The sequence below is a fragment of the Leptopilina heterotoma genome, unplaced genomic scaffold, assembly GCF_015476425.1.
Source record: "Leptopilina heterotoma isolate Lh14 unplaced genomic scaffold, ASM1547642v1 Lhet_44, whole genome shotgun sequence".
Lineage (NCBI taxonomy): Eukaryota > Metazoa > Arthropoda > Insecta > Hymenoptera > Figitidae > Leptopilina > Leptopilina heterotoma.
This window is the reverse complement of record NW_025111084.1, coordinates 3,833,426-3,849,599: the sequence shown is the minus strand read 5'-3', so window position 1 is coordinate 3,849,599 and position 16,174 is coordinate 3,833,426. Positions and strand designations below refer to the sequence as shown.

Below are 16,174 nucleotides of genomic sequence, written 5' to 3'. Positions count from 1 at the left end.
TAGACAAACTGCTTATAGATGTTGGTGCTTCCGACCTAACTTCGTTGCTCTCTCACTCTCACTATCTTGCAAGGATCGTCTCTCTTCATTACAGCTACAAATAATTATTAGGCGTGACGTTCTCCAACTTGGAAAACGCCAGAGGCAATACCAACTTTCTGGAAAGATTTTTTACTCCACGCTGTACACAAGTTTAACAAGAGTAAATATAGTTTCTTGTAACAGGAGTGGCTATAATAAGGTGAGAATAAAAAAAAGCAGGGTTGCCACAAAAATTTAATTTTGTTTTTCCTTTATTTCTAGACTTTTCCCCTGACCCTAAATAATAATCATTATTTAAAATACTTGATTTAGAAATTAAGTTTAGTTGAAAATTGTAGGGTAGAGGGGCCTAAGGTGCCCCAGCCTAGGATTCAATTATATTCATAAATAATAAAACTCATCGCAGAATTTCAATTATTTTTAAATACAATTTTAAAGGAATTTCTCCGAAAATATAATTATTCTTAAAAATTTTATTAAAATTCAACAAAGAAATTCAATTTCTTGAAAAAATTAAATTATTTTCGAAAAATTTTAATGAAATTCTTCTTATAACAATTCAATTTTTCTTCAAAATAATTTTAATAAAATGTTTCGTAGAAATTTAATTAATTTCAATAAATAATTTATAAAAAATCAATTATTTTCAATCTCTACTATTTCAACAAAAATTTTACAGAAGAATTCAATTGTTTAAAAATAAATTTTAATAAAATTCGACTCAAGAATTCAATTATTTTCGAAATAAATAGAATTCTTCGCAGAAATTCAATTATGATCAAAAGTTAAACAACAAAATTCTCTTTAGAATTTCAATTATCTTTATAAATAATAAAATTTTTCTCCAAAATTCAATTATTTTCAAAAATTTTAATAAAATTCTTGGCAAAATTTCAATTATTTTCCAAAACTTTTTTCAATTCAATCAAAATTTTTTACGCAGAGATTCAATTATTTTTAATACAATTTTTATATAATTTCTCGAAAATTAAAAAATTATTCGTCAAAAGATTTTTAATTACCTATTAAAAAATTTGTTGATGAAATTCTTTATGAGAGTTCAATTTTAAAAAACATTCAGTACACAGGAAAAAAAAAGTCTGACTCCGTTTACACCTTAAATTCAGCCCATGTATTTCACATAAGTCTGTCCTTGTTTAATGGGGCTGACTCCGTTTACACCTTAAATTCAGCCTCGAAAACAGGCTAAAAGTAAAACTTTTTTTTTAGTGTGTAAATTACTTTTTTTGTATTTAAACAATTGAATTCTCGTAGAATATTTTAATAATAATTGATTCAAATATGAATTTCAGTTAAAATTTTATATAATAATTGAATATTAAACTCTAAATTTGAATTAGTAAAAATGGTTTCTAATTTGAATTAGTGACTGACTTTTTGCTTTTGAATTAACAGATGTTACTAATAAATAGTCGTTTAAAAAAAGTTTAATTGAATTTTTTTGAAGTTATTTGATACTTTTATTGTCTAATATATATTCGATTGAAGAATTTCGAATAATCGAAATTTCTCTAAAATTGAATTGTAAACAAATGAATTTAGAAATTCTCAAAGAACTTTTTCAAAAATTATTGAAAAGAATTGATTTAAAGAAGAATTTTAGTTAAAAATTCTAGAAAATAAGAAATGAATTGAAATGATGGAAATAATTTTGAAGAAGTTGCAGTAACAATATTTTTATAATATAAAATAATGATTTTATCACTGGGCCATTTTTAATTATTATAAAACATGAAGATATCGATTGCTCCGAGTCGAAGACTCGGAGTGATCAATTTCTTCATGTTTTATAACAATTTTTTATAATTTTTTTTATTTTCAAAAAGGTTTGAATTAAAAATTTTTTAAAATCTTAATTCTTATGGAAAAATTATAATTACTATAATTAATTAATTTTGTAAAATATAAATGTTTGAAATTTTGCTTAAAAATTATTTCACTATATTGATTCATGAAATTTAGTTAAACAGGAAACTATATTGATAAAAGAACAAATCGTAAGATTATCTCATTTTACGATAAGAAAAATTATACGATAAATGACTTGAGCAAAATTTGACATTAAATTGTAAATAATAATATTTCCTAAACAATTTTTTCCTTTGGGTGGAGTAATTAAAAATTTTTAAATTATACCATCTTGTACTTGAATTTATATTTAATTACGTACGCAGTAATTGCATACTTTCGATTAAATAAATTGCTATTGATAAATATAGATATTGATTACTTATTCATCGATAAGATATTAATCAAAGCAAACGTCTTGATTTAATTTAAATTCTCGTTTTAAAATTAATATTTTTCTGCAATATTATTTATTTATAACTGATAAGGTTCATTGTTTCTGTTAAAGAAAATTTTTTTTTTTCTTAATTTTTGAAGTTTGAAATAAAAATTCCCAAACTAAACTTTTATTGTCCTGATAAATTAATTTTAGTTTTTTAATTTTAATTTTTAAGTTTAAAACTTGAAATTTAAGTTTAAAAATTGGATTTTTTTTTAAAATTGAAATTTAAGTTTAAAACTTGGAATTCAAATTTTTAAATTCAAATTTAAATTTCAAGTTATAAATTTAAATTAAAAAATTTTAATTAAAAATTTAAAGTTTAATTTTAAAGTCTTAAAAGTTTTGCCTTTAAGAAAACGAATTCCGGTTTGTGTTTATTCCCACGTGTGAGTTGAGAAATGTTTTTCCAAACTGCCTCCTAAATAAAATAGAAGAGATATGGAATTCGATAAAAAAGAATCAAAACAAACATCTTCAAAAATAATTCGATAAAAAAAAGTTCTGTCTAATAAGTGATCGATATATATTATCGGTGAAGTAGATAAGAAAATATATAAAATTGAGAGCATCTTCCGTGAGTGATATTGTGTGAAGAAAATGTTTATTCGGAGCGTATTAATTTTTGCCCTTGTGGCATTCGCGAGTGCACGTAATGTTCATTCTTCTCTCTACAAGGGGTAAGTAATAATCAAAGATAATAATTTTTCCCCTCCTTCTAAACAATATAAAATTCAATAAAATTATCTCGATTGAGATTTTTATATATATTTTTTTTTGAATAATTTTATTTTATTTTGAATATTATTTTCAAACTTCAAGTTTATTTATAACTCATAATGGTGAATTTTCTCTAATATAATTAATTTTATGCAGAACCGAGGCACTTTGGATTACGTGCGATAATCAGGAAAAGTTAGATTTTGTGCTTCAGTATAAAGGAGTTCCAGGTTTCGATTTTATGAAAGTTACTCGCCTTCCCGAGGACAATGTTCATGTTTTAGTTTCAGCTCAACAAGCGCTTTTCTTTAAAAGGGCACTTGATGACGAAAATATTTCCTATCATGTTGTAATAGACGATTTTCAAAGATTGATCGATGAGGAATCTCAATCACAAAGAACTGCGAGAATGAAATTCTTTGATGGATTTTCAAAATCTTTTGATTTTACTTTCTTCCCTCGTCATGAAGAGGTGACTATGAATTTTATTATAAAGTTGTGAAAAGTGAAAAAACTAATGTTTTTTTTATCAAAAATAGAAAGAAATTGAAGGGTTAAGAAATTTAGCAGAGGGTTAACAATTAATAATAAATTTTTGTTTAAAATAATTCTGTCTATAAATAAAAAAAACCCAATTTTGTTCTTCGCAGATAAACAACTACTTGACGGATGTTTCGAACAATAATGAACACATTTCGCTGATAAATATTGGTAAGAGTAATCAAAAACGTGAAATGTTAGGTGTTAAAATTTCAAGTGGTGGTGATAAGAAGAAACCCGCCATTTTCATCGATGCTGGAATCCATGCCAGAGAATGGATCGCCCCCACCACTGCTCTTTATGTTATTTCTCAACTTGCAAATGCTACCAATAAACATCTTTATGAGAATGTTGATTGGTACATTCTTCCTCAAATAAATCCCGATGGTTATGAATATTCACATACTGATGTAAGTAAAGAAAAAAAATTTTAAATAATTTTTGTAAATTATTTTCCAGTACCAAAATTTTTATTTTATTCCAGCATCGTTTGTGGCGTAAAACAAGATCTACAAGTGCCTCTAAAGGATGTCCGGGTGTTGATGGAAACAGAAATTTCGGTTATAAATGGATGGGTACGTGATATTAAATTTTACCTAAATAGAATTTTACCAATTTTTTTACCTACCGGAATTTTTAGTTCTTTAAGTTAAGATTTTTATTTTGGAGAAACTTAAGGGGTGTTAAGTTAAGTTTTCTTAAGTTTTTCTTAAATTTTTTCCCGTTTTAAACTAAAATTTCGATGCTTTTTCCGAAAAAAGTAGATAAGTTTCAGAGTCTACTTTTTTTATCGGGAATTTCCAATTTTCTTTTGTCACCATTAAAACTGATTTTCAAGTATTAAAGACTTTTTTTTCTACCTTTGAAATTTGTTTCTCCTGTAGAAGTTGGAGCTTCCAGTAATCCATGCTCTGATACGTTTGCCGGAAAGACACCATTTTCCGAAATTGAAACTCAGAATGTACGTGATTTTGTCTTATCAAAGAAGGGAGACATTAAAATTTATTTGACATTCCATTGTTATGGACAGGTAATTCGTTTGATATTTTTAATTTCTGACTGAAAATAATAATTTCAAAAAATTAGAAAGAAAATATTTGGAATTAACAATTGATAAATTTTTACAGTACATGTTGCATCCATGGGGATATACTTCAAGTTTACCAGAAAATGAACCAACACTTGTAAGTAATTTTACTTATGAGTCATTCCAGGTGAAATTTACATTGAAAATATTTTTTTTCTGGAACTATTTTTATCGAATTATATGCGAAAAATATGAAAACAGGTATTTTTTATTTCGTTTTTGAATGAAAATTGTGGAATCTGTGCTTTTTTTAAATTCGACTTCTTCGAAAGCCGATGACTTTTGAAACACGTTTTTCTCACATTTTTAGTGGATAAAAAATGTCCCATATGAAATTTTGTTGTAGTTATGTTATTTTTTATTGAATATCTAAAAAAATTCATGAAAATAAATATCGAATAAATTTCATAAAACATTTTTTAACAGTAAATGTTAGAGAAAAACGTGTTAGAAAAAAGCCGAGGACTTTTGAAGTAGTTGAATTTAAAAAAGCGCAAATTCCACACTTTTCGTTCAATGACAAAATAAAAATATACGTATTTTCTTATTTTTCATATTGAATTCGAAAAAATATTGTTGTAGAAAAATATTAATTTTTCTATGCAAATTCCGCACAGGAATGTTCCATATGAACAATAATTTTGTTCCTTTTCTTCTGATAATTTTCGTAATTAAAACTTTTTTCCCCGAACAGAAATTAGTGGCGCAAAAAGCTGAAAAAGCTTTGTCGGCCATTCGTGGCACTCATTACAAAATTGGAAGTTCCACTAATGTTTTATGTAAGTTAAAAATACTTGTACTTGTTGTAAAAATACTTTTTTTCCTTTTGTATTTTCTTTCAATCAACGATTTATACTATTTAATATTTGTTACACGGAGAAAAAGGATTGTTACGTTGACAAAAAAATTGTTAATATAGAAGTCTAACAAATTTATTTTGTTGTCCTAACAATTCAAATTTTTTACTAACAACAATAAATCTGTTGAGGTGACAAAAAATGTTTAACGGGGCTGACTCCGTTTACACCTTAAATTCAGTTTCAGCCTCAAAAAGAGTCTGAAATTAAGACTTTTTTTTAGTGTGTATATTAACAATTCTTTTTTCTCTGTGTACGACTCAAAATAATTCTCAAGCTCTAAATAGTTTAGAATTTAGAATTTTTGATTTGTTTTGTTTTACTAATTTTTTTTTTTGTTTCAATTTGAAGATCCAGCAGCTGGAGGAAGTGATGACTGGGTCATGGCTGTTGGAGGAGCTGATTTATCTTATACCGTTGAATTGCCAGGCAAATCTTTCGTTACCCCACGATCTCAAATTCTACCAGTTGGCGTTGAAACGTTTGAAGCTATCAAAGTTTTTGGCGAATATGCAGCAAAAACTTACGTTTAGAAAGTGATCTCTTTTCTCTTAGAATTTAAGGATTAGACATTTTTATAAGCCTTGTAAATTTATTAGATATTTTCTAAAAAAAATTTGTAAATAAAGGATTTGTTTTATTAAAAATACACTTTTACAATTTTCCTCTAGTCCTAACATCGTTTTTCCATTTGTGTTATGGTCAATTTCGAAGGTGCCATACAATCTGATGTAGGTCAAACTGAACATTTGTTGTGCCTGAAATCACACGTTCGGCAGTACAGCGACATATCACCAGTGTGTGTTTGACAAGGTCACCAAGGGCCATGACATGTGGAGGGTGTTATTAATCAGAGATCCATCTAATCTCCAATGTAATCTAATTCTCACACAACATTTTTTTTCTTTCACAATTTTGTGTATTCATCTTAATTCCTTTGTTTTAATCGAGAAAAAATTGCTAAATTCATAAATTCTAACGAATTGATCTGAATTTTTTCAATTTTCAAACTATGGGCAAAGTATGGCGAACAGTGGGATGCAGAAAAAAATAATTTTTTTCTTCCCATGTTTCACCATTCTTTCCACGCGGGAATTTAATGAACGAAAAAAAACTGAACTATTTACACTAAAAACAAAAGTCGACGTCTTTCTCTAAAATTAGGAACTAAAATACCTGAAAGTGTATACAGTAAGTTGATAAATAATTCATGTTTCCGTGTTGAGGAATACATTACAGCATAATTTATTTTTTTTACGATCTGTCATGTTTATTATATCCGTTCCTCTGTGCGCGTGTTACGTGTTGGGACGAAGGGATCAGCTTGCTTATGTACTAGACAGCTAATGAAAATGTCATAAATTTTAACCTTATACCCTTTAAGCATAGATCTTTTTATTTTATAAATGCCTTTAAATCGGGTTTCATATTTTATGAGAATGCCAGTCATAATAAGTTTATTGGATCTATTTTACTCAGAGCTTTTAGAGCTTCACACTCAAGTTTTTTCTACTGGAATAAATTGCTCCTTATATTCTGATCCTCTCTGATCTTGTTAAATGAGAAAAATTACTTCAAAAGAAGGTTCTGCAGTTCGTTAACGACTTTCTTTTCATTAAATTGTGTTGTCTTTATTTTTTTGTATTGTATTTTTTTCTACGTCTTTCATTCTTTTTTCTATGTGAATAGAAAATATTTCTGTTTGGAATTATTTTCTTCAACAATTGTATTGGCCTGTATTGAAACTATTTTATATCGAAATGTTTCTGAATAAAGTAGTGTTTCAATAAGAGATTTCGTGTTTTAATAAGAGATTTCTGTTTGAAACCATTTCCTTTTAGGAAAAAAATGCTTGATCGTAAATATTGTGAAAATTGGAACAATTTTGATGCATTTGTGATAGTGTTTAACAGAGTTAATAATCTAAAACAGAGAACAACTTTTCGAACTAAACTCCCCGACACGTTGGTTTATTCTGGGATGAATTATATAGATTCGACGAACTTTCGGAGCGAATCTATGATCATGATGTGAAACTAAAATAATTTAGTTTCCCCACTGCAGGGAGTAATGGGACGATTGTTTCTTAACGGATCGTGAATGATCGAAAAGAGTTGAATTATTTCGAAAAGTCATTAATAGAATGTTGTCTGTTGTCTGAAGTTATACTCCAGTCAACAAGTTTCATTATCCTGTTAAATATTTATTTTTTTCTAAATATTTACTCTTCTTTTTGGCATAAACATTGTGACAGTTTTCGATTGCACTGCACACAAGATTAAGATCTGTGAAGATAACTCGAGAGTGTGTAATTTCTCGTGAAATGGTTTGCAGTTGCTTATTCGTTGACTGTCGTTATACAATTCAAATTACATCAAACCAGTGAGACTGTATTTCAGAGGGGGATTAATTAGTGTGGCTTCGTTTCGAAGCCTCAATCCTTTTGCCATAAGGACGCGTGTTTTCAGAGCCAACATCGACTAGAGAGGAGAAAATAGTTAGTACTTAGACATAAGGAACAATCTTCCAAGGAAATGAGAGGATTCAAGGAATTTAACTATTTCTCCTACTCTCAGTATTCAGCCAGGAAAATTTACAGCTGTTGCTTCTTTTCCATTTTCTCCCATTATCCCACTTCCCTTATTTTTATAAACCTAACAATGAAAACTATTTTTAGTCTGACGAACTAATTTTTAGTAATTTTCGATTTTTTCGACTCTCTTCTAATTTTTAAACTATTTTCTGTTACAGTTGGATGAAATCAATCGAGGAAACAAAATGTGAATAAAGTGCGAAAAATAATATTTCCTGACTTCTTGGACTTTTAAAAAGCCTCCATTAGATTGAAAACTGTCGATCATTTGATAGAGAAGGAACGTCGTTTTACGGTGAGTTTGATTTATGTCCTATCAATAGAGTTTGGAGGAAAAAAAAATGCAATCAATAGAATGCTCGCTATTCACACGTCGACCAATTTCTATCTTGAAGCGAGAGAAGCGGGGAAACGTTCTCGGGGTCGTTTTGGAAGCGTGTGACCTCCCGAGGGAAATGCGGCATCCAAAGAGTCCTTGTGACTTGCCTGGTCACGAAATTCCAGACTGATTCGTGGAATTAAACGCCCGTTTCGCGTCGTCGAATCCATTTAACGGGACCGATTTCAAACTCCTACCAACGTTGCTATTCATCGCCTCAATATATCCTCAAGCCTTCCCTCAAAGTACCTCTCTCAATTGACAAATATTGCCATTAACCGTTAACTACTAATTGATAAAAAAATTTCATTTAAAAATTTCATTCATTTATTTTATGTTTTATATTTTCGATTTATTATTGAGTATAAAAATTGATGGAAAAAAATATTCCCGGGGATATTAAATTCTTCTCCTTTTTTTTTGCACAAAAATAATTGAATTCTATTCTCGATTCTATTTTTAGTAAGATAGAGTTTAAAAAGTAATATTCACAAGATCAAGATATCGTATGTGAAAAGGGAGTCTATGAAATTGGTGGGAGAATCAAGATTGGTTGATAAAAATAAGTGGCTTTTCGAAGTAAAGTTATGGGTGTCGTAAAAAAATCACAGCGCAGGAAGAAAAGGTAAAGTTATCTAATTTATTGAACGCCATAAACTGACGAAAATGAATTTTGACTAACAACTCACATACCACCACAAGGTTCATACATCTCATCACAGTGTATATACATTTTTTGTTCATGAGGAAAAAAAGAACCATTTCGAAAAAGAAAATAATAATAAAAAAATTCGGTGAAGCGGTTGGAAAATGTTTTTCTAAAAATTCCACCTTCGTGTATCTTTTATTTTAGATGAACAATTTTAATGTGTCACGAAGTTTATAGGTTTAATCCGTTTGCGCATTTTATGTCGTTTACGTGACTCTCTCAAGACCAATTCCTCAAGGGAGCTGACGGCAACAAAACATGTTGGGGGAAGGGAGAATCAGATAATTAGTTCGTGATGATTGTCTCGCGACGGGTTTATATTTACTTAAGACGACTTAAATTCAAATTATGCAAATACACCATTTTTACTGGAGTTTCTTAGTCTCTTATTTTTGGAATTTAGGTAAGGTAGTAAAATTTATTTTGTTCGGGGTAATTTAATTTATGTGGTAACGAATTTTTTTCCCTTTCCTTTCGCGAACCTATTTCTCTTTTCTCAAGAATAAAAATATGTCCCGACCAAGTTACCAACTAGTTAGTTGTGTACTGTCATCGAGTTTATTCTTCGACTCCAGTCTGGGAAATCTCTTCAAGACTGCATTACCTCGACATCAACGTCAAATCAATAATTCGACACCTGGACTCCGGGCCATTCACTTTGGTTGGCCCGAAAACAATTCGAGGGAAATCTACTGCATTCTCTGTTTCCGCTAGTCAACGTCATTTCTTCGACCTAATACTAATACTTTTAAATTTTGTCCCCATTTAAATTCTTGATTGATCCCACAAAGTTATAATTTTGTTTCAGTATTCCTGAAGACATCTGGATCTACTCTTTCCCTCTGATTCTAATTGTAAAGGATTCAAATAAAACTTCATGAAACACCTTTCCAGATAGGGGCCAGATCTGTCCCCGACCTGGGAAGGTGTTTCATGCCATTTTATGACAATTTCAATACGGGGAAGAGTGAAAATTAAACCATAATGGAACAATTATGTCGATTTTGATTTACAATCAGTGCGAGAATTATGTTTGTGATTGGGTTGTCGATAGAGGAAAGGAACCATTAGCTAAGATGCATTTACTCGATGCAGTTACGTTAACGTCCGTCCAGTATTGAGGTTTGAGGAACAGGCATTATCCCTATGCGGCTTCAGTTCTGTAGTATTTGGACCAAGCGTGGTTCGTCGAAACCGCTCTCGGCTGGATCTATACGCCCACGCTATGCTTCGGCTTTGATAATGATGATTGGAGTTTGGCCCTGGACGCTTTCTGTTCTGGTTATTATAGCATCTAGTTTCACGGGTCTTAGTACTCAAGACAACGAAATTTCGAGCCCTTTCACTCTAAGCTTGAAATTTAATTACCTAAAATTAATGTTTAGGGCGGTAGCTTTGGAGATTAATCATTTTCCATTTGAACAATCAATCGTTAAACTGAACATTGAATTATTATTAGTACTCAAATTTTTCTCTAAAAATTGAATTCGAAAATTTTTTCTTTTGTGCCAAACAAAGTTGTGTTGAATTTCAAAATCTCTTTTATAGATATTCGATTAAATGAAATCGTGCTTTAAATTCCGCTAATCCAACTAGAATTTAAAGCTCGACAATTTCTCATGTACGATTGGGGAACCGCCCAATTCCTTCATTCCTCTATTGAATTTATTTTCTCTCCCTCTGCTTATACTCGCAAAATCGGCCCCTTAAATTCTTCGACGGGAAACGTCTCACCCTCCTCAATCCGCTTCTTTAAGCACATAACATGCGAAAGTTTATTCGCACAGTCGAATTCTCCATATAGTCAATACAGCTTTTTGAAGGGGGTTTGACGAATATAATGTCGGACGGGGAAAAAAATAGAAAAGAGAGAGTCTCGTCGCGTTGGCTCATAAAATGAAAATCTCAACGCTTCCGGTTACATTGCCGCCGCACACACGAACGTTTCCCGAGAGCCTCGTGAAAACTTTTTCCTGTAGACCCGCAACCGCGAAATGTTATTGCGTCATAATACACGCGAAGGAGATAGAGACAGAAAAGAAAAACTTGGGGGAATGAAAAAATTGCGAATTTGAGAGGTACGAAAGATTTTTCTTTTATTTCTTTTACGCTCTATCGATGAATGACGATTTATTGTTCCGCAAAAAAATAAAATAACGGTTTTTAATAAAAAAAACAGATAACCATTTGAAATATCTACCTCGATTGTAGATTACAGTTAATCAACGATAGTTTATTTTGACTTTTCAATATTCAATAACTGTTCAAAGTTATTACAGAATTAATGAAATTTTTGATGCCTGATGAACTATGGGAGTTACTTTCTATGGCGATAAAGTAGAAATAAGTTAGCATCAGGAGAGGGTTAAATTAGTTTCAGAATTGAACATAATTTATTTCCAAATTACATTATTCTTCTGGGGTTTTTAAATTGGACGATAAGGTTTAGTGGACGATGTGAAAGGGTCCGGCATTGATAATTCAAACCTGATTTATTCAGAGTGGAAGGCTCTGATATTAGGGGTCAGGTTTTAAGAAAGAGTAACTGTTAAATTGAAGTTAAATTATTAAAGTTTTATTTGAATCCTTTACAATTAGAATCGGAGAGAAAGAGTAGATCCAGATGTCTTCAGGGATACTGAAACAAAATTATAACTTTGTGGGATCATTCGAGAATTTAAATGGGGACAAAATTCTAAAAGTATTAGTAACTGCTTTTTAAAATTATTCTTAGAGATGTAGACCCAATAAGCGATACGTCCTTCAGTGTGAGGGCGAAGAAATGACGTTGTCTAGCGGAAACAGATTTCCCTCGAAATCTAGCAGTAGATTTCCCTCGAATTGTTTTCGGGTCAGCCAAAGTGAATGGTTCGGGGTCCAGGTGTCGATGTAAATTAGATAAAACATCTCTCAGCCTAGGAGTGACTGAATTATTGATTTTACGTTGATGTCGACGTAATAAAGTGTTGAAGAGATTTTCCTGACTGGAGTCGATGACAATACACAACTAGTTAACTTGATCGCGGTTTCTGGACTGACACTAAGAAGGCGCGAAGTTGATTTGGTGGTGACTTGCGGACTAGTTAAGTTGAAGACGTTTCCTGGACTAGCAAATTCGGCAAGGGATCTTTCTTTTTCAAGGGATACGTCACACTACCCACTTTTATTCCATTTTGGGTCCAAGAAGATTTATTGATTTAAATTTTAACTTCTGTATCGGACAGGTGAGGGCCCCAGTAGAAGGGTCATCTGTGACAAAACACAGATGACCGTATTTGGTATCTGCTATCCAGGTGAAGACTTGGATCAATATAGTTTAGATTCCAAGAGAAGGATTCTCTTGTAACAAAGATTACCGTAAATTCAATTCCGAATATTAAACTAAAGTTTCAACTATATATCAGTACTCACTTTATTACTATTATGAAAAAGGAATCCAATCCCCTTTTTCTTTTAATGATTCCAATAATGTCACTGGACGGAAAATTCATATAAAAAATCTCATAATGTTTTAAGGGAAGGAGCGCGAGATTCCAAGGACATTAAGAGAAACGGGGAAAAACAATGCCGATAAAAAGAACAATGTCTATTCGATGTTCAATTGGCAATCTTTGAGACTCCCAAGGATAATTACGAGCACCGGTTTGCAATAACGTCTCGGCGATTGATCAGAAAATTAAAAACTGTCATATAGAAATTAGCTTTCTGAGGCGGGGGAGGGAATTCGAATCGAATGGTGTGTGAGGAAAAAAAAGGAAAGTCATTGAGATAATTAACGGGAGGCTACAGGCAAGTTTAATGAGAAAGTTCCGGGAGGAACCAATAGTTTCCGGACAAACGGACGCCGACGAAAATTCCCAGTGCGCCCGAAAGCGGAAACTCTCGAATAAACACTTTGTCTCTTCTCGTTTGGCTTTCTCGTTTCTCTTTGTCAGTGAAATTAATGGTTGCCCTTGTTTCAAGTCTGACCCGATTACTCCAAGGAAGTTCAACGCTTTGTTTGTGCCTTCATTTGGTCATCCGATTTTGAGAAAAAAGAGGCAAGGTCAAATTAACTGATTCATGCCTATTGTATAATTCTTTTTTTTTATGTCAGTACCTACTGTTAAATCTAATTTAATCTTGATATCGTTCGCCTCGAGAATTTTCCGATTCTAAAAATTTTCATCACCTCGATGAATTTAATTGGTCTTTGACAAACGGGGTTCGCTTTGGAGGTTGAAGACAGCCGATAAATCGGATTAGTAGGAACTCGAGGTCGAATATCGTCTGGTGATCTTATTAAAGATCCGCAAGTCTGTCGAACAGTTATTTAAGTTCAGATCTCACAGGGATTCGAAGTAATAGCGGAGGAATTGAAGTTAGCTAAAAGCGAATCCCTTTCCACCACAAGACTTCAGCGGTCTTTCTCCACAACTTTATCACTCTCCTGGCTTTAAGATATATACATCTATATATTAATTGAGATGCTGTATGATTTAATAACGCTGCAATTACCGCTGGAACTTTGTCTATATGTAGAGTGCAAACTATTAAAAGATTTCATCCAATCTCTCTTGAGAATTAGTTGTTTTTTTGTTTCTTTTACCCATAAATATTATGTTCAAAGAATTCTAATTAATTCTTTGTTTCCGAAAATAATTGGGTTAATAAGAAAATTATCAGGGAAAAATAGTTTCTTTCAATGAGGAGGAAATACTTTTAGGGGGTCAAACCAATGAAAGACAAACAGAATAATCTGTCCTGGAATTTGCCGAAATCCAAAGTTTAAAGTAGAGCTTTTCCCAATGCTAATATTGGTGCAGCAAACTGTTTGCCCTTGCAGGAAAGCTGAGATCTATCTTCACGCCCCTGCCTCTACTTCAGGATCTCCTAAAGTTGTCCTCTTAAGTTTCCAAACTGAAATTTACAACATACCCGATGGCTTGTTCTTCGAGGACTCCAGGCGAGGACATCTAACTTATTCGATATTCCTCTGGGTTCTCACAGATACTTCAAGGTTGTCAATTCACAGAAGTATATCATGTGTCGAGAAACATGAATGGTTGAAACTGTCAAAGTGATAAAGTTTCGAGTCTTAGGTGTTTAATTATTTATTTTCTTTAAACTTTCCCAAATGTCTAAATTCTATTAGCAGTTTAACACTTTCGAACAGTTTCAAAGTTCTTTAGAAAATAAATGTCGAATTAAAGTAAAGGAATAAAATGCCGATTAAACTCTTAACTAATAGTTGCTGTTAAAAAAGAGAGTTAATTACTCATCCTGTTGTTCTTAATTCTTAATCGATAGTGTTATTCGAAACCTTGATGAGATCCTAAAGGTGATAATTTACTAGAATTCATCAGATCCTTTAGGATCTGATGTTTCTAGTAAGTTTTAGTTTCAAGGAAAGTGAAGCGTCATAACACGTTTTCTTTTAAGAAAATCCTCCCTCTTCTTCTTCTTTTTCTCTATCACTCAGAAAGGCGGTCGAGTTTCTTAATCATCCCTAGGATTTGCTACCAGTTCTCTTTAAGGGTGGCAATTAACCTCCAACTTTGTGTTAACCACTTGAACGCTACAGACTCACGAAATATATATACGTCTAACTTTTATATATTCTGGCTCCCAACTCACTATCAGTCTGTGATGCAAAAGACGCTTGATAAGTCAAAAAAAGAAAAGGGAATAAGAAGATGAGAAGGAGACATCAAACTGGCATTAGAGGCACTTGAGCTTCTTCAGCGATTCTTTGACTTTGTATTCACGTCTGTCTAGAGAAGCGATTTTAAAAGTGAAAAATTTCGTGAAAGAATTTCAAATTCGAAAACATTCTCTTTTTTAGTTATGTCTAATATTTTTTTAGGGGTTTTGGCCTTCAAGAATTTTTAGTTGTTAATGTTGAGTTGAAGTCCTTACTTTATTTAAGATATTCGATCCAAGTTGTAGAAGAGTTATCTAATAAGTAACGTGAAAATAATGTTCCCGTCACAATGTTTAATTAAAAATGAATTGCGAGTGGTTCGTGTGAATATTTATCCCACCGCTGTCACCAGTATATAGTTAATTCATTAGGAAATGTTACTTGCCTCGTTTTGAGATATATTGAAGTCTAATCATTCTACAGTAAATGAATTGCCAATTGGTTAATAGAGTCCAGAGGTTCTAGGAATAACCCGGATACCACATTCCGCTACACTAGCTCAACTCCAGACTAGAGAGGTTTGCTATTTGGTACGTAATTAGCTTCCGCGTTATCGATGCAAATGGAGGACTGAAAACTTTAACGGAAATAGCGGAAATACCTCGAGAACTAAAAGTCAATTTTGGTCCTGTTTATTATCGAAAATAAATTTTTCTTTTTTTGTCATTATTCTAATGTTAATATCAACGTCAATTCTTTTTTTAATAATTTATAAAAAATGATAAATAAAATTGTTCATTAATGAAAAGACATAACAGTTTTCATTTTTATGACATAAATCCGTAGGCATTATTTATTGTGTGAATAAGTTAGACAAGCGTTAAATCGTTGTTAAGTTTGTGACGTGACGAAAGCATGGCTTTTGTACTCTGATGTTAAAGTGCCGCGGGACAAAATGGATTTTGTTTCGTATCGAGTAATATCGAGAGTACCAGTGCATACGTGTGCTAAAAAAAGACACACAATAGAATCTGATCAACAAGAATAAATCGAATAGTGTGTGGCACACTGTGAATAAAAAAGAGAGTGCATCTTTAAATGTTTTTTTGAAACAATGATCAATTATAATGCTTTTGTTTAAAATAGACAGACATTTAAACATTTTTAACTTTCAAATTGTTTTATCATCTGAAAAATAGAGCAGTACTCTTTATTTTATTTTTCATTGCGGAATAATTTTTCATGACAACCGGAGTTTCTAATGTTTTGTTTAATCAATCATGTTTCAACAGAGTTTGCAGTAAATTAATTCGAGA

The 16,174-nt window shown here is 31.5% G+C and overlaps 2 protein-coding genes across 2 annotated transcripts in view; both read left to right on the top strand.

Annotated features, from left to right (window-relative positions):
* Nucleotides 1-2,879: 2,879 nt before the first annotated feature.
* Nucleotides 2,880-6,201, top strand: LOC122506840 (carboxypeptidase B-like). The gene is made up of 8 exons (XM_043619201.1): nt 2,880-3,030; nt 3,227-3,542; nt 3,721-4,020; nt 4,095-4,185; nt 4,495-4,640; nt 4,738-4,794; nt 5,392-5,476; nt 5,906-6,201. Exons 1-8 carry the CDS (start codon nt 2,951-2,953, stop codon nt 6,085-6,087), a joined length of 1,257 nt encoding a protein of 418 aa, XP_043475136.1. The 5' UTR covers nt 2,880-2,950; the 3' UTR covers nt 6,088-6,201.
* Nucleotides 6,202-8,309: 2,108 nt separating this feature from the next.
* LOC122506841 (TWiK family of potassium channels protein 18-like) overlaps nt 8,310-16,174 on the top strand; it is a 140,114-nt gene continuing 132,249 nt past the window's right edge. Inside the window, exon 1 of the mRNA XM_043619202.1 lies at nt 8,310-8,442. The gene's annotated coding sequence lies outside the window, so the exon portion shown is untranslated. The remainder of the gene's footprint in view (nt 8,443-16,174) is intronic.

What these genes read in the sequence shown, in the direction of transcription:
- LOC122506840 (XM_043619201.1), top strand. Translation starts at nt 2,951, where the DNA reads ATGTTTATTCGGAGCGTATTAATTTTTGCCCTTGTGGCATTCGCGAGT. An exon ending in CATTCTTCTCTCTACAAGGG is followed by an intron (nt 3,031 to 3,226) that starts GTAAGTAATAAT and finishes AATTTTATGCAG; the next exon opens with AACCGAGGCACTTTGGATTA. An exon ending in CATTCCATTGTTATGGACAG is followed by an intron (nt 4,641 to 4,737) that starts GTAATTCGTTTG and finishes AAATTTTTACAG; the next exon opens with TACATGTTGCATCCATGGGG.